At 41.7% G+C, this 23,762-nt stretch overlaps 1 protein-coding gene across 1 annotated transcript; it reads left to right on the top strand.

Moving 5' to 3' along the window:
• The first annotated feature begins 4,205 nt into the window (after positions 1-4,205).
• LOC125512274 (U-box domain-containing protein 52-like) lies at positions 4,206-8,800 on the top strand. The gene is made up of 8 exons (XM_048677372.1): positions 4,206-4,588; positions 5,285-5,367; positions 5,719-5,840; positions 5,934-6,116; positions 6,333-6,642; positions 6,763-6,864; positions 6,966-7,382; positions 7,673-8,800. Exons 1-8 carry the CDS (start codon positions 4,396-4,398, stop codon positions 8,438-8,440), a joined length of 2,178 nt encoding a protein of 725 aa, XP_048533329.1. The 5' UTR covers positions 4,206-4,395; the 3' UTR covers positions 8,441-8,800.
• Positions 8,801-23,762: the final 14,962 nt, after the last annotated feature.

The raw sequence follows: 23,762 nt of genomic DNA, 5'->3' as shown, positions 1-23,762 counted from the left end.
GTTGCAGGAGGCGCATGAAGGAGGATTAATGGGACACTTTAGCATGAAGAAGACAAGAATGTACTTGCTACACATTTATTTTGGCCAAAGATGAGACGGGATGTTGAACGTTTTGTTTCTCGCTACACCACATGCCAAAAAGCTAAGTCACGAGTCAATCCTCATGGTTTATATATGCCTTTGCCTGTTCATAGTGTTCCATGGGAGGACATATCTATAAACTTTGTTTTATGATTGCCTCGAATAAAGAAGGGGAGGGGTAGCATATTTGTTGTTGTGGATAGATTTTTGAAAATGGCACATTTCATACCATGTCATAAAAGTGATGATGATGCTAATGTTGTTGATTTGTTCATTCGTGAAATTATTCACTTGCATGGTGTGCCAAATACTATTGATTCAGATCGTGATACTAAATTTTTTAGCCACTTTTGGAGATGATTATGAGCTAAGTTGGGGGCGAAATTGCTTTTTAGTATTACATGTCACCCCAAACTGATGGACAAACTGAAATAGTCAATAGAACATTGTCTACTATGCTTAGGGTTGTTTAGAATAACCTAAAAATATGGGAGGAATGCTTGCCTCATATTGAATTTCCTAAAAATCGTTCATTGCATTCTACTACTAAGGTGTGCCCTTTTGAAATTGTTTATGGTTTCCTACCTCGTGCACGTATTGACTTGTTGCCTCTTCCATCCTCGGAGAAGGTTAATTTTGATGATAAACAACGTGTTGAATTGATCTTGAAAATGCATGAGTTAACAAAAGAAAACGTTGAGCATATGAATGCTAAATACAAACTTGCTGGAGATAAGGGCAAAAACATGTTGTCTTTGCACCTGGAGATCTTGTTTGGTTACATTTACGCAAAGATATGTTTCCTGATTTAGCAAGTCAAAGCTGATGCCACGTGATGATGGTCCTTTTAAGGTGTTAGAGAAAATAATGACAATGCATACAAATTTGAGCTACCTTTCAAATTCTGGGGTTAGTCCCACTTTTAACATTGCAGATTTGAAGCCTTATGTGGGTGAGGAATATGAGCTTCCATCGAAGATGACTTTAAATTCAAGAAGGGGAGATGATGAGGGCATCAATAATACAGTTAAACCCACAACCCCTGCTGCTACATATACTAGATCAATTACAAGAGCTCGGGCATGTCAATTAAATTACTAGGTAATTTAGTTTCTTGGTAATGATTCTAATGTTCATGAGAATATGATGATGCATAAATTGGATATATTTGCTTTGCTTAGAAATGAAGGGCCAAGCATGGTCAAGAAGGATGAACATTGGAGCATGATCAAGCATGGAGGAGATGGCGCGCGCAAGGGGAACAAAAATGGAGTTTCCAGTGGAGTTTTTAGCACTTTGGAGCCACCATGATGACATACAAGGACATGGATGAAATATACAAGATGGTCTTTCATAAATTTCGCCCATAGCTTAATATAGGTGCTACACCACCTTATTTTTGGGTCAGGCCCATGTATTTTTGAAATACACTTAATAGGTTGTTTTTAGAGTATGTATTAATAGGGAAGACGATTTAGGACAGAATTTAGTCCCACCTTGCCAAGGGTGGACCAAATTCCCCTCTGTCTCCCTATTAATACAACCCTTAGAGCATCGTTTTAGACTTGGATTTTGTTTAGATTAAAGTTTGCTATAGTGCAAAACGCGTACTTCGTTTGTGTCCAATGACCAGGCCAAGACGTTTCAGAACCCCACTTTGATCATAAAGCTTTTCTCTTAAGTTCGCAATATCCATATTGCAATCTCAGTTTCTCCTTGTTCTTCATTTGCGTGTAGGAAAAAGGCCCTTATGGTCAGGTTGATCGTGCTCCGGCATGGTCAATAACCTCTCGGAGTTGGTTTAGCGATTGCTAAGGCGCGACGTCTTCGTATGTTGTAGTCCGATCGTTAAAGTCTACTCCACCGAGAACGGTAGTTACCATCTCATCGAAAAACGGGACACCTTCGCCTCTATCATAAATCCTGAATCCGGCATCCATGAAGCCATCTATCTCTCCTAAAAGAGAATGTTGTTGCCATTACCAAGAGTTGCAATCGTTGCTGCCTGATAGATAGCCTTCGCATTGTCAGTTACCAAGATGTCGAATTCTTTCCACAAACATTCTTGATCAGTCCGGCATAACCAAAGCCATCAGGCCTACAAGGCATTGTTGGGCCACCTTAGGTTGGGGATGCCCAGTCCACCAGCCCATTTGGAGGCGTAGACCAACTCCTAGGCCACTGAGCATTTACCACCATGAGCATCTCTCTTTGCGCAACATAGGAAACCATGACAGATCCTCTCTAAGGACATCAGTGTCTTCGCAGGTACTCCCTCTATAAAAAAATATAAGAGAATTTTAGTAATGTAAATGCTCTCATATTTCTTTACGGAGGGAGTAGCTCCATGGCCATTAACGTGGGAATTGGTACAGTACAAAGTACCGACCGCGCCAACAGTAGCCGCCCACTCTTGGGTTGGGTAGCGAGAGGCCGTGCCAGGTTGGCAACTTGGAGTTGATCCACCAAGTATTGGAACTGAGCTGACGCCATCTTTCGAATGCTCAAGGGTAGGCTGAGGTACTTATATGGAAACGACCCGGTCGTGTATTCCAACAGGCTATTTATCAATTTCACCTGATCTGTCGTGCACCGAATCAGCATCGCCAGTCTTCTAGAAGTTCACCCGTAGACCAGAAATCGATTACTATTATTTCATGTTTTAAAAGTCACCCATATCATTTTTAGCGCAATCATAGGGAATGTAATCAAGTAACTCATGAACTAGCTAGATTAGTTAGATTTAATCCTCCTAATTGAAATCATACACAATCTCTTGATGGTTTTGGTAATTCATGTCAACATACATATTATTGGACTAACGTTATTCTTGAGTATATTTCATGAAAGTTCAAGATAGGTACAATAAGGGAAGTGGAAATGGACCCCTCAAAATGCTAAGGACAAGTGTTAGATCAAGCTTGGAGACTTCATTTATGTTTAAGTGAACATAGATTACATTGAGTCCATAGGTATGCCAATACTATCAAAAGGGGGATGAGGTTGAGATGATGAGTTCATTTCTCAAGTGCTTAAAGATCAAACTTCAAAAGCCTCATACTACTTCACAACTTCTCACTATATCAAAACCCATCATTATCCTCAAACTCATTGAACCAAAATACACCAGATTCACCGAGCCATCATGATATAGACCTTGTCCTAAACCCTAATTTTCGGTCTGACTGAGTTGGCCAATCGGTCTCATCAATGAGCACTTGTCAACCTTTTGTTGCCTACTAAGATTCATTTGGAATTTGCGAACAGTTTCCGTAGGTGACACCGAAGTGTGAAAAGTGCTTAGATCAGCACTACTCAGAGCAACTGATCCGTTTTCATCCGGAGTGACCGAAGTATCTAAAGTTCAAACTTTTTGCATAGTTCAGTTTGACCGAGTGTTTTCATCCCGTCTCACTGACATGTGTAAAAAGGACATGATGGGAGTTCAGTTGGCTTCTCGTTGGATCGAACAGGTGCTAGCAATTCAGTCAGGCGGATGCGAAGTTTGTACTCTGGGGATAGGGAGCTGGTTCTCATGGAATTAAACCCAAACTAAAACAGGGCTGCAGATTTGTTATACTAGCAAAATGTGCATAGGAGATTCAGAAAGGAAATTTAGGCCTCCTTTGATTTGAAGGAATTATGTAGAAATTTCATAGGATAGGATTTCTATAGGAAAATTTTCTTTAAACCCATTTGGTTTGTAGGAATAGAATTCTATTCCTATGAAGAGATTCTTCCTATCCTCCATATATCATAGGAAAATAAACATTAGCCTAAACTGAACGTAAAAACTCCTATGATGTGAACCAAAGAACATCTCCTTTCATATTTCTATTTATAGGATTTGAGATACATGTCATCTTATTTTCAATGACTTTTCTATTCCTATAATTTTTCTACACTATAAACCAAACCAAAGGAGGCCTTTAAAGGAAACTCAGCTAGCGCCTGGCGACACCCCTGTCTGTCACCTGCCGCTATTCTTAGAAACAAGCAGAAAGGTGGCATTGAACATGTGTCCTCCCGCCTACACCCCTTGCTTAAGAAGCGGGGAAACAGGAGCCACAGAAAATTAAGAAAATCCTCACGACCACACTGCGTCCAAACTTGGCAAAAAACTAACACAAGCTCCCTAAAACAACATCGCGGTTTCGGCCGGGTTCGGTCGCGACAGCAAGGGACGAGGAGACCCCGGCCAGGCAGGGTAGGAGAGATAAGCAAAAGGGGAGGAGGGACAAAATTCCCCTTTTGTCTCTCTCTCCCTCCCGTCAGTCGCTCGCTCGCTTGGTTGGTTGGTCGGAGAGCTGAGAAATGTACCTCTCGGCATTCTCCACAGCGTCGCACAGCGGGGAGCCCGAGGCCGGGAAGGACATCTCGACCATCGTGGCCGTCGACCGGGACAAGAACAGCCAGCAAGCGGCAAAATGGGCGGTGGATCGGCTCATGGCCAGGGGGAGCACCCTCCAGTTGGTCCATGTCAGGATCAACCAAAGTACACAGACCGGTCTCGCTCTTTATGGTAAGAGGTATCTGCATGAAAAAAGAAATGAAAATCAGAAGAGACCTTTTCCTACATCTGAACGCCGTCAAAATCAGGCTGGCTGAAGTTATGATTGCTAGGGTCTTCAGTTTCCACCCGTATTTTCGTAATCTGTTCACCATCACAGTAGACCAATTTACCTAAAATAGCAGGTTTGGCGATGAGGTAGCAATAACTTTATAGATAACAAACAAAACGTCCAATTTCCAAGATCGGCATTATTCTGTGACAATGTTATGTGCATAATGTCATCATGTGATGAACAGATAATGCTACACTATCACATTCTACAGCTATTTTGTACGAAAATATACCAGACACGAGAAAAGGCGCATCGCCTAGTAGGATGATGCAGATTGTGTTGTTCCAAAATGAATTTAACTTACTGCGTAGTTGTAACACTTGTTCATATTCACTAGTCCCTGCAGCTATTGATTACTCCCTCCGTCCGAAAATACTTGTCATCAAAATGGATAAAAAGAAATGTATCTAAAACTAAAATACGTCTAGATACATCCCCTTTTATCCATTTTGATGACAAGTATTTCCGGAGGGAGGGAGTACATATTAGGCGACTGGTAAAGATTTTATTCTCCTATTTAACATGGTTTAACTTTTCAACACTTGCTCTAATTTATTTTGGTATGGCCACATTAACAGGGGAAGCAGGCCGCGGAGTTGACACAGATGCAGAGATGTCACAACTGTTTATCTCATACAGAGGCTACTGTGCTCGTAAAGGGGTGAGTGTCAATTGAATGCTAGAACACTGCCTTCTCGCATATTGGTAGATGTTAGCTCAAATTGGCATACCGCTATAGCAGAGCAGACATAAAAAAACATTAGGGTGAGATATCTATAAGAGCTGAGACATACCAAGGATTCTTGAAATAAAAATGTTTTGGTACTACGACAGGAGGAGGAGGAGGATAATAATAATAATAATAATAATAACAATAATAATAATAATAATAATAATAATAATAATAATAATAATAATAATAATAATAATAATAATAATAATAATAACAAGACGAAGCAAATAGAATCAAATAACACAAGTAATACTGACATACTGCCACTGCAAATCGCAGATGCATCTAAATGAGGTTATCTTGGATGGCAATGATATCTCCAAAGCAATAATTGATTATGCTACTGGTCATGCCATCACCGATATCGTAGTTGGAGCATCCACTAGGAACACATTCATCAGGTACCTACCCATCCATACTCCATGATTATGCACCATTACATACCTTTGATATATACCTATACTGAACACAGGCATGGACTTTACACCATGCAGAAGGTTTAGAAATCCTGATGTGCCAACATGCTTGATGAAGATGGCGCCTGATTATTGCACAGTGCATGTAATACATAAAGGGAAGGCCATCCAAGTGAAGGCAGCCAAAGCTCCGGCACCCTTTACTACTCTCCCTCCGAAGCAAAACTCCCAACCAAACATCGAACCCGATGCATTCCCAAGGTAAGTTTGTGAAGAAGATACATAGCACTTCGATAAAATACAAAGCATGTTCCTGAAGCTAAATGGTCAGCAGAAATTCACTTATACGGTTAAAAAATAACTTACTCATTAGATGGTCAGTTGGTCGCTATGCTTACCTTCAGCAGTTAGCATCCATATGTTTAATTAAATGCCTAGGCAATGTGGATGTAAGAAATATCTCATTTTGTATAATAGATCATCAAGAGAATGGAGAAAGTTTTCTAACCCATCGTCACCGAGGACAAGTAGAACATCGGTAGACCGGTTATCTGGCTATGCAAAGGTCCCGACAAAAGATAGGCATCTCCTCTCTGGAAGGCAAGCACCTCAAAAGGATTTCGACGACTACATCGACTTCATTGCACCACCAAGGCCCTCCGTGACTCGCAGCTCCTTTTCAGATGACGTTGATTTTCCCATGAGCATGGAGTTAAATTCTCTGGACTATGGTGAATCTCTGGAGCTATCATCATATGCATCCTTGGAAAGCCTAAGTTCAGCCGGGGTAAGAGCATTGTAACCATTAAGTTGCTACAGTGGATCAAAAGTTTGCAAGCTGGACATTGATTTGAAGTTGTTAGGTACTGGATCATAAATTCTCATATTTTGTTTCACATGAATGCAGAAGGATGTAGAAGCTGAAATGAGACGACTGAGACTAGAGCTGAAGCAGACAATGGAAATGTATAACTCCGCATGTAAGGAGGCAATTGACGCGAAACAGAAGGTAATGTTTATACATGAAAATAGATGGACCTGAGTATAACGTCAAGCAGTTCCTAAACCGACCAAACTCTGTTGATATAATGAAATAAATAATAACTGCAGGCGGCTCAGCTGTCCCAGATGAAGGTGGAAGAGTCTAAATTGTACCAAGAACTAAGGAGTTCAGAAGAAGAAGCTCTTGCGCTTGTTGAAATGGAGAAGGCAAAGTGCAAAGCTGCGCTGGAGGCGGCAGAAGCTGCCCAAAAAATTGCAGAGCTCGAGGCGCAGAAGAGACTGAGAGCAGAATGGAAGGCAAAGCGCGAGTTCGAGGAGAGAAGGAGAGCATCGGACACGGATCCCCGGTACAGGAGGTATTCCATTGATGATATAGAAGCCGCCACGCATAAGTTTGACAGGGCACTCAAGATAGGCGAAGGTGGATATGGACCAGTATATAAAGCTGTATTGGATCATACTAATGTCGCTATTAAAATCCTAAGACCAGACGCATCACAGGGGAGGAAACAGTTTCAGCAAGAGGTAAATACAATACAGCATTACAAATCATAAGACCTTCATAGTTATGCAGTTACAGTTTCATTATTTGTCAGTCTATTCAGGGCTGCTTTCAGTATTTGCATATTACTAGAGCCATATAAACACCATGCATATTCCTTCTCTTTTACTGGCAATAAATATATGTTCGGCATCAGGAAGCAGGTTTCTTTTATTTGTTTCAGGATAACTAATTTACCGATTGACTCCTTAGCTGCATTTTACTTTATGCAAATGAAGCCATGATCAACCTCATGCTAATCAATACTTTGCAGATTGAAATACTTAGCAGCATGCGGCATCCAAACATGGTCCTGTTGCTCGGAGCATGCCCCGAGTATGGCTGCCTGGTCTACGAGTACATGGATTACGGAAGCCTAGAGGACCGGCTCTGCAGAAGAGGCAACACCAAACCAATCCCATGGAACATCCGCTTCAGGATCGCCGCAGACATCGCTACCGGCCTTCTCTTCCTCCACCAGGCGAAGCCAGAACCACTTGTCCACCGAGACCTGAAGCCCGGAAACATCCTCCTCGACCACAACTTCGTCAGCAAGATCAGTGACGTCGGCCTCGCGAGGCTGGTGCCACAGTCCATAGCTGAAGTCACACAGTACAGGATGACGTCCACAGCCGGCACATTCTGCTACATAGACCCTGAGTACCAGCAGACGGGCATGCTGACCACCAAGTCCGACATATACTCGTTCGGAATCCTGCTGCTCCAGATCATCACAGCCAGGTCCCCCATGGGCCTCACGCACCAAGTCGAGCATGCCATAGAGAAAGGAGCCTTCCAGGAGGTACTTGACCCGACGGTGACAGACTGGCCAGTAGAAGAGGCCTTGGCGTTCGCGCGGCTGGCTTTGAAATGTGCGGAGCTACGGAAGAAGGACCGGCCAGATCTCGGAAAAGAAATCTTGCCAGAGTTGAACAGGCTGCGGACTCTTGGACAGGAGTATGAAGCTGCCCAGGTCAGCAACACGAGCTACTCGAGCGCCACTTCATACAGTTTCAACAATGATGATGTATCGTCGCCATAAGAATGAATCTTCCATGGTTGTAATCTGGAAAGTCAAGCATGTACATACAGACAGACAGGAGAGCTGCCTTCCAAGCCTTGGAAAAAAGGCACTGCTGCCTTTGCTCTGCTCATATCCTGACTGAGATGATATGAACATGGATTGCATTGCAGCAGGCAATGAAGAGGCCAACATAGTCTCGGACTTTTGGAAAACCAGAAGAGGTTATTAGCATGTAGGAGAAGAGGAGCGTGTAAAGGAAACTCGAGGCAATGCTTGTGTGTAACATACAAAAAATAACAAGTTGTAAAAGCAGCCTCAAGTTTTCAACTATGTTTTGCCTCTATTTTTCATCGATCACCAGGTCACCACACAAGGTCCTTGAGAAAATTTCTCACCACAATCAACAGCATGACGAAGAGTTAGCGGTTATGACGTAATCAAACCAATTGAACAAAGTTGTTTAGTTAGCAGTTATGACGTAATCCAAAGCAATTGAACAAAGTTGTTTAATTACTTCTTCTGGTGCATACTGTTGGGTATGTAAACGAGATATGCATAAGGTCTCAAAATATTGTGGAAGAAAAGTGGGGCATGTTGAATGATGAAAGTGGATTGCCCATTGTCGCCAAAGCAGGAGCTAGCAGAGCTGATTAAATGTGAAAGAAAATGTAACACCGTGTAAATCCAGTTGCCCATGAACAAATAGAGGCCGAAGACCACAGAACCATGGCCTCTGCACCGGTGGAGTGGAACCATGCGCTCACTTCCCCCACCCCCAACCCAGACCTATGGTGGCGCCAAGGCCTGGCCAGGCCACACCGCAGCGCCCGACGAAACCAAGGCTAACGGGTCAGAGGGGAAAGGATTGAATGCTAGTAGGCCAAGGGAAAGGGGGGCGCGAGTGGGTGGGGGGTGACCTACCGGAAGGATCCAGGCGAGCGGCGGCCGAGCGCCTGGCCATGGCTCCCGCGGGGCGGGGCGAAGACTCTTTGGGTCCACCGGTTTCAGGCTTTCAGCCAACAGTAGGACCGCAAGAAAAGCTCGAGACTCACGAGCTGCTCGAGATCGACTCAGTTTTCTTTAGCTCAATTTGAGATTGATTGACTCCAAAATAAACGAGCTGAGTTTGAATACTTTATGTAGCTCGATCGAGAAATGAGCCGATCTTGAGCCAATACTAGTTCACTTAATTTTAGCTGAATGGCTCAACATAATATCATTATGTTAAATGATCATGTCATATATTAAATGGAAATAAGACAATTTATTATCATCTATGTTTTTCATTATTTTTTTCATTTTATTTACTAGCAAACATGAAAACTTAATTAAGTGCAGAGAAGATTTAGGCCTTTATGATCTTTGACTGATAATTTGTTTTTCCAATTATATGATTATTTTGATACTAGATTTACGGTTATGAGAGAATAAGTCAAACTACTTTGAAGAAATTTATATCGTCATCGTCATGATTGGAATAATATTTCTTTAGTGCTTTCATACGCCGTGTTGAACCTTATCTAGTTGGAATAATCAACATAAGAGTTATAGTTTTTACCATCTCATTTAACTCGAAACTAGCTCGAGATCAACTCGAGATCATTACAAGCTGAGCACGAGTATGCTCCACGGCTCGGTCTTGAGCTTCACTTAGTTTGAGATCGCTCGACTTTTAATATGAGTTGAGCTGACCCAACTCCAACTCGCTCGAACTCGACTCGTTTGCAGCCCTAATTGCTTATATTCACATAGAAGTTATATTGTCATGGATCCTGTAACATGTGGTGCTTTGCTTAGGATCTTTTGCTAGCCAAAATTCTCACTAACTAGAGATACTACTTGTGTATCCAAAATCCTTAAACCCAGTCTTTTGTCATGAGAGTCCATTATATCTATCTATGAATTGAATAAGATTCTTCAAGTAAGTTGTCATCGGTGCATAAAATAATAAAAATTGCTCCTAAATATGTATGATCTTTTATTAGAAGAATAAGCTATGTACGAATTTGTGATGATGAAGAAATAAAAACGACGGACTGCATGATAAAGGTTGCTATGATAAGTGGCAATATAAAGTGACATTCCTTTCCATTACGAGTTTACACATCCAAAAGTAAAAAGCGCATGACAATCTCTGGTTCCCTCTGCGAAGGGTCTATCTTTTACTTTTCTGTATTTACCTTTATGCAAGAGTCAATAATGTTCATCCCGTGTTCCGCTCTATTTATTTTCTAGTTGGCAAGCATCATGTGGTGGAAAAGATCTAGACATATATATATGTATATATATATATATATGTATATATATATGTATATATATATATATATCCAGTTGGATGTAGGTGATCATGAGTTATTATTGTTGACATTATCCTTGAGATAAATAAGTTGAGCGGTGAAAACTATAACCCCCATCTTCCTATGTATTTTGACTAAAACTTTTGCTCTATAAATATGTTGTGACTATGAGCAATCATATAAGACTAAATGATAGTTGAGTATATGAACTTGCTAAACAAAGCTCTCACATAGACTCTTTCAGAAAATATGATGGATTGTAATTTTTTCAATGACTGAGATCATAATTTGTTAGTTCCCAACAAAGTTTATGGTTCATACTTTAGCATGTGGATTAACTGTTACTTTAGCATGATAAGTTTTATGATGATATATTGCTGCTATAATAATGATCATGATGCTTTCATGTCTGTAGTTTATTTTTGTCGACACCTCTCTCTCTCTAAACATGTGGTCATGATTATCGATTTTGGCTTTCGCTTAAGGACAAGCGAGGTCTAAGCTTGGGGGAGTTGATACGTCCATTTTGCATCATATTTTTTTACTGTTATTTATTATGTTTTGAATGATATTTCACTTTATGATGCAATTTTAATGCCTTTTCTCTCTTACTGTACAAGTTTCACATGGAGAGGGAGATTGCCGACAGCTGGAATTCTGGACCTGAAAAGGCTACAACAAGGATAGTTGTTCTGCACAACTTCAAATGACCTGAAAATTTACGGAGAATTATTTTGGAATATATAAAAATACTCGAAGAAGAATTACCAAAAGGCGGTCCACCATGGAGCCATGAGCTCAGGGGGCGCACCCCACCCCTGGGTGCGCCATGTGAGCTCGTGGGACCCCTGGCAGGCCTTTGGTACCCATCTTATGCTATATGAAGCCATTTGCCCTAGAAAAATAAGGAGGAGACTTTCGGGACGAAGCGCCGCCGTCTCGAGGCGGAACCTGGGCAGGAGCACTTTTGCTCTCCGGCAGAGCGATTCCACCAGGGAAACTTCCCTCCGAGAGGGGGAAATCGAAGCCATCGACATCACAAACGATCCCCTCATCGTGGGAGGACCAATCTTTATCAGCACCATCTCATCTCAAACCCTAATTCATGTCTTGTATTCAATCTTTGTCCGAAAACCTCAGATTGGTACCTATGTGTTGCTAGTAGTGTCGATTACATCTTGTGGTTGATGCTAGTTGGTTTATTTGGTGGAAGATTAAATGTTCAGATCCTCAAGCATATTCAATACACCTCTGATCTTGAACATGATATTATTTTTGAGTAGTTACTTTTGTTCTTGATGACATGGGAGAAGTCTTGTTATAAGTAATCATGTGAAGTTGGTATTCGTTCGACATTTTGATGATATGTATGTTGTTGCTTCCTTTAGTGGTGTCATGTAAACGTCGACTATATGACACTTCACCATACTTGGGCCTAAGGGAAGGCATTGTGGAGTAATAAGTAGATGATGGGTTGCTAGAGTGACAAAATATTAAACCCTGCTAGTTTATGCGTTATTCCGTAAGGGGCTGATTTGGATCCATATGTTTCATGATGTGGTTAGATCTATCTTAATTCTTATTTCATAGTTGCAGATGCTTGCGAGAGGGGGTAATCATAAGTGGGATGCTTGTTCAAGTAAGGACAACACCCAAGCACCGGTCCACCCACATATCAAATTATCAAAGTAGCGAATGCTAATCAACTAACATGATGAACGTGACTAGACGATAATTCTCATGTGTCCTCGAGAACGCTTTGCTTGCTATAAGAGAACGTTCTGGCTTATCCTTTGCTATAAAAAGGATTGGACCACCTTGCTACATCTTTGTTACTATTTCTACTTGTTATTTGTTACGAATTTCATTGCTACCAAACTATCTGTTACTGCTGCTTTCAGTACTTGCAGAGAATACCTTGCTGACAACCGCTTATCATTTCCTTCTGCTCCTCCTTGGATTCGACACTCTTACTGAATGAAAGGACTATTATTGATCCACTATACTTGTGGTTCGTCACCCACATATGCATCGTATGCATGATTGAGGTTTTTATGCTCAGAAGAGTTGTTTCTTCTAGTCTTTTGCTATACAAAATTTGCGCATGCGTCCAAAATCATTCAACCAAAGTTTATGCCATAAAGTGTCCGCTATACATACCTATCATGACCATAGTTTAAAAAATAGAACCGGACTGGCGGCCGGACCAGAAAAGACCAGAACCAGCGACCCCAGCCATTTTTTAAGCATTGAGGACCGTTCGAGCAATCGAACCGATCAGTTTTTTTTGTAAAAACCAGTGAAGCCAACAGTTTTTGCAAAACTGGGCGGTTCAATGTCATTTCCAGAAAAGCTCATGAACCCACTACTTTTTTATGAACAAGCTAGGGGTAGAAAGGGAAAAGAGGGGAAAACCCTCCTTTGTAGGGTTTCGACCAAAATCCACTACTTAGTGCGCTCATCTTCCCCCTATCCCTCGGGCACCGCCGCTGCTTCCACCTCCACCCTTTCTCAGAATGACGTCGCTTCCCTGCCGCCCTACCTGGGTGAACCACCACGGTCGCCGTTCCAGCTATCCCTCACCAGTCGCCATCCTATATTGGTGTTCCTGCCACCTGTCGTCCTATGCCCGGGGCCGCCGCCGCATGGTCCCTTCCATCGAGTCCCTCTGCCTATCACCTTTGGTCTTCCTATGCTCCAGTATCTAGCTGTCCGAGAGGCCTGACATTAGACCAGTCGACCAGGACTCCTGAGGCCTGACAGTCACCTCCCTTCACTCCAAACCAGGATGCTCGACCGACGCTAGTAAGATCTCTTCTCTTCTCTGCCTCCCCATTCTTCTATGTTCTATCCAAAATCCATATATGAATTGTGAACTGGTTCTGGGGTGCTCGTATGTTCCTCACAAAAAAATTGGTGCTGGTATGTACTAAGCTACTGAAGTGTGTTATTTTTTTCCTTCTTGATGAGAAAAGTTGGAATATAATTAGAGCAGTAGCTTGTTATTTGTTAATCGAACGGAAGTTTGATTCTTTCGTATTTCCTTGGAAAATTGCAGGCTCACAATAGTGGTATGGGTTTGTCCAAAGACGCCAATGGTGGCAGCAATTCATCCTTTGAGCAAAACATCTTTTATATCATAAGACTCCGTAGTAGTGGCGGGAGGAGTAATAGGAGTACTAATAAAATCATTGTTATTAGTACTTGAGAAATCACAAAGCTTGGTATTTCCAGGAGTAGACATGATGGCAATTCAAGCAAATATAGCGGCAACAAGTTATTTTTGAGTTTTTGAGAGTAGAATGGGAAGGCAAATAAAAAGGCAAAATGCAAAATGCAAGAATAAAAACAAGAAAAAAGGAAAGTGTTTGTGCAAAGGCACCTGATTTGTATGATGAAGCCTCCCTAGCAACGGCACCAAAAATTCTTTTGCTACTCCTACAGGAGTTGTTGAATTTCCCCTAAGAGGAAGGGCGATGTAGCACACTAGCAGGAAGTATTTCCCTCGGTTTAGAACCAAGGTTTATTGAACCAGTAGGAGGCAACACACGTACAACATTGGGAGCACCTCCACACAAACAAAATAATTGCTTGCACCTAACAAAGGCAAGGGGTCATCACTCCCCTTGTTCTTGCTAGCCACGAGGTTAAAAAAATAGTAAGGATAACAAAGGATGGTAGTAACTAGAATAATGATAGTAGATTGATAAAAATTATAGGAACCTGTAAATATATGAAGAATGGACCCCCGGGGACATAGGTTCACTAGAGGCATCTCTCTTGAAAGCAGAATAGCAAAGAAAACATATTATTGTTGGGCAATTGACATAATTGTGCATAGTTATGAAGATCATCCAAGGCATAATCATTATATAGGCATTACATTCGTGACAAGTAGACCTTTAAACTTACTAACGTCTACTACTATTACTCCACCCCAAAACCGCTATCTAGCATGCATCTCAAAGTATTAAGTTCATAACAGAGTAACGCATTAAGCAAGATGACATAATGTAGACAAAATAAGATCAATCAATATGACCAAACCCCATCATTTTATTCTTAGTAGCAACAATACAAATACGTGCCCTTGTCCTTTCTGTCACTTGACATGGTCACCGCAAAATTGAACCTACTACAAAGCACCTCTCCCATTGAAGATAAATTAATCAAACTTGGCCAAAGTAGACTAATAGATTTTAGAGAATTACAAAGCTATAAAATTACACAATAATGAAGGCTCGAGAAATCAAAATAGATCAATAAATAATCAGATCATAAACCCACAATTCATCGGATCTCAACAAACACATCACAAAAGATTACATCGGATTGATCTCATAGGAGATCATTGTATTTAAGATCAAGAGAGAGAGAGAGAGAGAAAGCCATCTAGCTACTGCTATGGACCCGTAGGTCATGTAGGAACTACTCACACATCATTATGTAGGTAGAAAGGTTGATGGAGATGGCCTACTCAATGGTTTCCCCTTCCTGTAGAGTACCGACAAAGGGCTCCATATGGGATCGTAGTAGAATAGAGGCCTGCGCCAGCGGAATAATTATTTCGTGTCTCACCTCGAGGGTTTTGGAATATTGGGAATTTATAGGCCATAAATTAGGGAAAACGGAGCATCAGGGGGTCCATGAGCTCACCAGGCGCGCCTACCCCCCAGGGCGCGCCACCAGGGCTTGTGGCCCCCTCGTGTGCCTTCTGGTCTCTCCATGTTTTATGGTCTCTTATGTTTCAGAAAAAATCACTGTAAAGTTTCATCGTGTTTGGACTTCGATAGGTATGGTTTTTTTGCGAAACAAAAAACATGCAAAAAATAGGATCTGACACTAGGCACTAAGTTAATAGGTTAGTCTATAAAAACATATAAAATGGCATATAAAGCATACAAAAGCGATAATATAATAGTATGAAACAATAAAAAAATTATAGATACGTTGAAGGCATATCAACGATCGGGGCACGAAGATAAACTCAAAGAAGAAGCACAGTCATCTGTCCGACACCGGGATTCCACTCTCTACCACCGGCCGTTGGAGCAGGAGGTAGAGGGGAGGCGAATCCATGGACTACACGGCGAAGCTTGGAGGGTTTTGCCCTAGCCGCCTAGATTTGGGGAAGGAAAACGAGAGGAAGTCACATACAAACTCTCCTATGATCCTTTGTTTCCTTCCTTTACCATATCACCTTCAAGATAGTACTAGTGTGCTAAGAATATGCGCATGGTTTGGTGTAGAGACGGACCTTCAACAGTGCCTCACCAACATAGCGAGATTAAAGTAATTGACATACCTAAATCCCATGTCACATTTCTTCTTTGGCACACACATCCTCCACCAAAAGAACCAATGCATACAATTATGAGTATCATCGCTTCCCACTATAATTGTGCCATTGTATGGGACGCGGAGGAATTGATCACGAGCACACAGGCTCTTGGAATCTGTCCCGCCGAATATGTCGTCGTGATTCGTTTTAGCAGACACATGTGACCATTTCTGGGCCCAGTTGACGATGTGGAATAGAAAAGGAAATGGAGGAATTCTCCTGGACGGTGGGCCTGAATGGGATGTCCATTCAGGCCATCGCGATTTGACTTTAGAGTCGTCGCTCGACTCGTCAGAGGATTTCTGATCCATGGATCAGTTCTGGTAACGACGTCATTACGGTGGAGTAAATGCAAAAATGGGTAGGTGGGTAAAGCTGCGTCCTACCTCCACTAGTTGGTTGCCTGCTAGTAGATCCAAAGATGAGCTTTGGAATACGCTCATGACAAATTTCAGCCCACCGTCAGAGGTGGATCCAAATAACAATTCAACAACTGGAAGAAAAGATTGAACGAAAAGTTTGTCTTGAAAGAGAAGACTCCAACATTCACCGGTAAATATGAGAAGATAAAAGATTATTGGCCCGCATTTGTGGCATGCAAGACATCGGGAAAGGGAAGAAAAGGTCACTGATAAATAATAAAAATGCTGCAAAGAAGGAATATCACCATGTTACGGGGTCAGGTGGCTACAAGGTTGCCCAGCCTACGTGGGACAAAGCTGAGAATGACCTTCTTGCTAAAGGGATCTATCTAGCGACATTGAACTGGCCTAAACGGGCAAGGACTTGGTTCTTCGGGCATGGGGAACTTTAGACCCAGAAACATGGAAGTGTGTTTATATGGAAGCTCAACTTGCAACACCCATCAAAAAGATTCAGGAAGCAATCCAGGCCATGCAAGAAGGGAAGTTACATCCCGGCAGAGAGAAGGATGAGTTGTCACGCGCCCTCGGGAATCCTGAACACCCTGGACGAACACGAGGCACATCAGGCTCCGTTCCGTGGAAGGTTGGGTTTCCCCATAGAAGTGCCACTTATAGAAGCCGAGGGAGAAAGAAGAAAGCGGAAGCAGACTGGATGCAGAAGGTAGTAGAAAGATTAGTGTTGCACGAGAAGAAAATAGAGGCACTTACCGGTCAGCAAGTGATACATCCATTTTGCATCATGTTTTCCTACTGTTGTTTATAATGTTTTTATGCATAATAATGCTTTATGGAGTAGTTCTAATGCCTTTTCTCTCATAATATGCAAGGTTTACACAAGGAGGGAGAATACCGGCAGCTGGAATTCTGGACCTGAAAAAGCTATGTCAGAGTTACCTATTCTGCACATCTCCAAATGAGCTGAAACTTCACGGAGATTCTTTATGGAATATTTAAGAATTATTGGAGCAAATAACTACCAGAGGGGGCCCACCAGGTGGGCACAACCCACCTGGGTGCGCCAGGGCCCCCAAGCGCGCCCTGCCCGGTTGTGCCCTCCTCGGCCCACCTCCGGTGCCCATCTTCTGGTATATAAGTCATTTTGACCTAGAAAAAAAATAAGGAGAGGACTTTCGGGATGGAGCGCCGCTGTCTCGGGGCAGAATTTGGACATGAGCACTTTTGCCCTTCGGTGGAGCGATTCCGCTGGGGGAACTTCCCTCCCGGAGGGGGAAATCATCGTCATCGTCATCACCAACAACTCTCCCATCTTTGGGAGGGCAATCTCCATCACATCTTCAACAACACCATCTCCTCTCAAACCCTATTTCATCTCTTGTATTCAATCTTTGTACCAGAACCTCAGATTGGTTCTTGTGGGTGATTAGTAGTGTTGATTACATCTTGTAATTGATTACTATATGGTTTATTTGGTGGAAGATTATATGTTCAGATCCATTATGCTATTTAATACCCCTCTGATCTTGAGCATGATTATCATTTGTGAGTAGTTAATTTTGTTCTTGAGGTCACGGGAGAAATCTTGTTGCAAGTAATCATGTGAACTTGATATGTGTTAGATATTTTGATGATATGTATGTTGTGATTCCCTTAGTGGTGTCATGTGAACATCGACTACATGACACTTCACTATATTTGGGCCTGAGGGAATGCATTGTGGAGTAGTTATTATATGGTGGTTTGCTAGAGTGACAGAAGCTTAAACCGTAGTTTATGCTCTACTTCATAAGGTACCGATTTGGATCCAAAAGTTTAATGCTATGGTTAGATTTTATCTTAATACTTTTCTCATAGTTGCGGATGCTTGCGAGGAGGTCAATCAAAAGTAGGAGGTTTGTTCAAGTAAGAACAACACCTAAGCATCGGTCCACACACATATCAAATTACAAAGTAGCGAACACGAACCAAACCAACATGATGAAAGTGACTAGATGAAATTCCCATGTACCCTCAAGAACGCTTTGCTTATCATAAGAGATTGTTTTGTCCTGTCCTTTGCTACAAAAGGATTGGGATACCTTGCTGCACTTTATTTACTATCACCGTTACTTGCTCATTACAAATTATCTTGCTATCAAACTACTCGTTACTTATAATTTCAGTTCTTGCAGAGAATACCTTGCTGAAAACCACTTGTCATTTCCTTCTGCTCCTCGTTGGGTTCGACACTCTTACTTATCGAAAGGACTACGATGGATCCTCTATACTTGTGGGTCATCAAGGCTCTTTTCTGGTGCCATTGCCGGGGAGTGAAGCGCTCTTGGCAAGTGGAAATTGGTAAGGAAAAATTATTACTACATGCTGAAATTTATTGTCACTTGTTACTATGGAGAACAATCCTTTGAGGGGTTTGTTCGGGGTATCTTCACTTCGACCGGAACCACAATTTGTTGCCCCTCAACCTACTGCATCTATTGAAAATATTGGTTATGAAATTCCTCTGGGTATGATATAACAACTGCTAGCTAATCCTTATGCAGGAGATGGAACTAAACATCCTAATATGCACTTGATATATGTAGATGAAATTTGTGGATTATTTAAGCTTGCAGGTTTGCCCGAAGATGAAGTAAAGAAGAAGGTTTTCCCTTTATCTTTGAAGGGAAAAGCATTGACATGGTATAGGTTATGCGATGATATTGGATCTTGGAACTGGAATCGGTTGAAATTGCAATTTCACCAAAAAAAAATATACTATGCATCTAATTCATCGTGACCGGAATTATAGATATAATTTTTGGCCTCGTGAAGGAGAAATTATCATTCAGAATTTCTATGCTCGGCTTTCTTGTGATGATCAATCCATGCTCGATACTTCTTGTACTGGTTCTTTTATGAAGAAGACTATTGAATTCAGGTGGGATCTTTTAGAAAAAATTAAATGCAACTCTGATGATTGGGAACTCGACGAAGGTAAAGAGTCAGGTATTAAGCTTGAGTTTGATTGTGGTAAATATTTTATGAATACTGATGCTTTCCAAAACTTTAGTACAAAATATGGACTTGACTCTGAGATAGTAGCATCTTTCTGTGAATCATTTGCTACCCATGTTGATCTCCCTAAGGAGAAGTGGTTTAAATATCAACCCCCTATTAAAGAGGAAATTAAAGAATCAGTAATTGCTAAAGATGAAACTATTATTTATAATGTTGATCCAGTTGTCCCTACTTCTTATATTGAAAAACCACCTTAACTGTTAGGATAAAGGAACATGCTAAGGTTTCAATTGTGGTTCGCAAAAGTAATATTAGAGCACCTAAACCTGCTGAACAAATTAAAGTAGAACCTAGTGTTGCTATGGTTAAAGATCTCTTGGTAGAAAATATAGATGGGCATGTTATTTACTTCTGTGATGAAGCTACTAGAATTGCCAAACCTGATGAGAAAGATAAACATAGACCTCTTGTTGGCATGCCTGTTGTCTCAGTTAAAATAGGAGATCATTGTTATCATGGTTTATGTGACTTAGGTGCTAGCATGAGTGCTATCCCTTTTACCTTATATCAAGAAATTATGGATGACATAGCACCCACTGAAATAGAGGACATAGATGTTACTATTAAACTTGCTAATAGAGACACCATCACACCACTTGGGATTGTTAGAGATGTTGAAGTCTTGTGTGGGAAAATAAAATATCCTACTGATTTTCTTGTCCTTGGTTCCCCACAAGATTACTTTTGTCCCATCATCTTTGGTAGACCTTTCTTGAACACTCTCAATGCCACCATAGATTTTCATAAACAAACCATCAGTGTTAGTTTTGGTGATGAGTCTCATGAATTTAATTTCTCCAAGTTTAATAGACAACCTCATAAGAAAGAATTGCCTAGTAAGGATGAAATAATTGGTCTTACTTCTTTTGTCGTGCCTCCTACTAATCCACTAGAAGAATATTTGTGATGGAAATATGCTCTAGAGGCAATAATAAAATGGTTATTATTATATTTCCTAAATCATGATAAAAGGTTTATTATTCATGCTAGAATTGTATTGATCAAAAACTTAAATACATGTGTGAATACATAAACAAATACCGTGTCCCTAGTAAGCCTCTACTAGACTATCTTGTTGATCAAAGATGGTTAAGGTTTCCTAAGCATAGACATGTGTTGTCATTTGATAACGGGGTCACATCATTAGGAGAATGATGTGAAGGACAAGACCCATTCGTTAGCTAAGCATAATGATCATTCAGTTTATTGCTATTGTTTTCTTCATGTGAAATACATATTCCTCCGACTATGAGATTATGCAACTCCCGGATACCAGAGGAATACCTTGTGTGCTATCAAACGCCACAACATAACTGGGTGATCATAAAGATGCTATACAGGTATCTCCGAAGGTGTTTGTTGAGTTGGCATAGATCGAGATTAGGATTTGTCACTCCGAGTATCAGAGAGGTATCTCTGGGCACTCTCGGTAATACACATCACAAGATTGCAAGCAAATGAGTAAGGAGTTATTTACAAGCTGATGTATTACGGAACAAGTAAAGAGACTTGCCGGTAACGAGATTGAACTAGGTATGAAGATACCGACGATCGAATCTCGGTCAAGTAACATACCAATGGACAAAGGGAATTATGTATGTTGGCATAACGATTCGACCAATAAAGATCTTCGTAGAAGAGTCTCAGAATGGTCAAGAGGTCAAGATTGACATATAGGACGATGGTATTCGGACATCAGAAGAGTTTTGGGATGCACCGGGTAGCCATCGGGTCATCGGAAGGGGTTCCGGACACCCCCGGTAGGTGTTATGGGCTTAATGGGCCAAGGGAGGGACAGACCAGCCCACAGGGGGCTGGTGCGCCCCTCTCCCTGGCCGCCCAGCCCAAGGGGAGGAAAGGGGGAGGGCTGGCCCCTCCTGCCTTTCCCTCTCATGGGAGAAAGGAAAGGGGGGGGGGCACCCTCCCTTGCCTTTCCCCCCGCACCTATATAAGCCAGGGGGCGCGGCTTGGGAGAGACTCCAAGTAGGATTCCTCCTACTTGGGCTCCTCCTTTGGCTGTTCCTCCCTCCCTCCCACCTATATATATGTTGGAGGGGGTTGCCTAGCACACAACAGACAATTTCCTAGCCATGTGGGGCGCCCCCCTCGACTGTTTACACCCCCGGTCCTATTTTCATAGTCCTTAGGTGAAGCCCTACGGAGATCACTTCACTATCACTGTCACCACACCGTCGTGCTGCCAGAACTAATCCACTATCTCACCGTCTTTCTGGATCAAGAAGGCGAAGGATGTCACCAAACTGAACGTGTGCAGAACGCAGAGGTGCCATACGTTCGGTATTTGGTCGGTTGAAGCGCGAAGAAGTTCGACTACATCAACTGCGTTAACAAACGCTTCCACTTACGGTCCACAAGGGTACGTAGACACACTCTCCCCCTCCCATTGCGATGCATCTCCATGGATAGATCTTGCATGTGCGTAGAATTTTTTTTGTTTTCCATGCAACGTTTCCCAACGGTGACATCTGAGCCAGGTCTATGCGTAGATGATATGCACAAGTAGAAAACAAAGAGTTGTGGGCGGTGATAGTCCTATTTCTTACCACCAACGTCTTATTTTGATTCGGCGGTATTGTGGGATGAAGCGGCCTGGACCAACCTTACATGTCCACGCATACGAGACCGGTTCCGCCGACTGACATGCAACTAGTTTTGCATAAAAGGTGGCTGGTGGGTGTCTTTTACTCCTACTTTAGTTGAATCGAATTTGACTATGGCCAGTCCTTGAAGAAGGTTAAAACAACAAACTTGATGAATCACCATTGTGGTTTTTGCGTAGTTAAGAACGGTTCTTGCTAGAAGCCTGTAGCAACCATGTAAAACTTGCAACAACAAAGTAGAGGACGTCTAAATTGTTTTTGCAGGGCATGTTGGGATGTGATATGGTCAAGATATGATGTGATATATGTTGACGTATGAGATGATCATGTTTTGTAATATCGACAACTGGCAGGAGCCTTAGGGTTGTCTCTTTATTGTATGAAGTGCAAGTGCCATGTAATTGCTTTACTTTATTACTATGCGTTAGTGATAATTGTAGAAGCAATAGTTGGCGTGACGACCTCGACGCAACGACGCTATGATGCGGATCAAGGTGTGAAGCCGGTGACGATGGAGATCATGACGATGCTTTGGAGATGTAGATCAAAAGCACAAGATGATAATGGCCATATATTGTCACATATTTTGATTGCATGTGATGTCCTTTATGCATCTTATTTTTCTTAGAACAACGGTAGCATTATAATATGATCCCTTCACTTAATTTCAAGATAAAAGTGTTCTCCTTGAGTATGCACCATTGCTACAGTTCGTTGTTTCGAGAAACCACGTTATGATCGGGTGTGATAGACTCTACGTTCACATACAATGGGTGTAAGATAGTTTGGCACATGCAAAAAACTTGGGTTAAACTTGGCAAGCCTAGCATGTACAGACATGGTCTCGGAACATTGGAGACCAAAAGGTCGAACATGAGTCATATAGTAGATATGATCAACATAGAGATGTTCACCGTTGATGACTACCCCATCTCACGTGATGATCGGACATGGGTTAGTTGATTTGGATCATGTATCACTTAGATAAACTTGAGGGATGTTTATTTAAGTGGGAATTCTTTAGTAATTCGATTAATTGAACTTAAATTTATCATGAACATAGTCTTAATAGTTTTGCATATCTATGTTGTAGATCAATAGCTCGCGATTTAGCTCCCCTATTTTTTGATATGTTCCTAGAGAAAACGAAGTTGAAAGATGATAGTAGCAATAATGCGGACTAGGTCTGTGATTTGAGGTTTATCCTCATTGCTGCACAGAAGATTTATGTCCTTGATGCACCCCTAGGTGACAGACCTATTGCAGGAGCAAATGCAGACATTATGAACACTTGGTAAGCTCGATATGATGACTACTTAATAGTTTAGTGCGCCATGTTTTATGGCTTAGAACCGGGACTTAAAAAATGTTCTGAATGCCACGAAGCATATGAGATGTTCCAAGAGCTGAAATTGGTATATCAGACTCATGCCCATGTCGAGAGTTATGAGACCTTTTCAAGTAATTTGCCTACAAGATGGAGGAGAATAGCTCAACTAGTGAGCATGTTCTCAGGATGTCTAGGTACTACAATCACTTGAATCAAGTGGGAGTTAATCTTCCAGATAAGATAGTGATTGAAAAATTTCTCTAGTCACTATCACCAAGCTACTAGAACTTCGTGATGAACTATAATATGCA

This window comes from Triticum urartu, chromosome 6 (genome assembly GCF_003073215.2).
Source record: "Triticum urartu cultivar G1812 chromosome 6, Tu2.1, whole genome shotgun sequence".
Taxonomy (NCBI): domain Eukaryota; kingdom Viridiplantae; phylum Streptophyta; class Magnoliopsida; order Poales; family Poaceae; genus Triticum; species Triticum urartu.
Note: the sequence above shows the minus strand (reverse complement) of the source record. Positions and strands in the feature narration are given on the sequence as shown.

What these genes read in the sequence shown, in the direction of transcription:
- LOC125512274 (XM_048677372.1), top strand. Translation starts at nt 4,396, where the DNA reads ATGTACCTCTCGGCATTCTCCACAGCGTCGCACAGCGGGGAGCCCGAG. An exon ending in CAATTGACGCGAAACAGAAG is followed by an intron (nt 6,865 to 6,965) that starts GTAATGTTTATA and finishes TAATAACTGCAG; the next exon opens with GCGGCTCAGCTGTCCCAGAT. An exon ending in GGAAACAGTTTCAGCAAGAG is followed by an intron (nt 7,383 to 7,672) that starts GTAAATACAATA and finishes AATACTTTGCAG; the next exon opens with ATTGAAATACTTAGCAGCAT.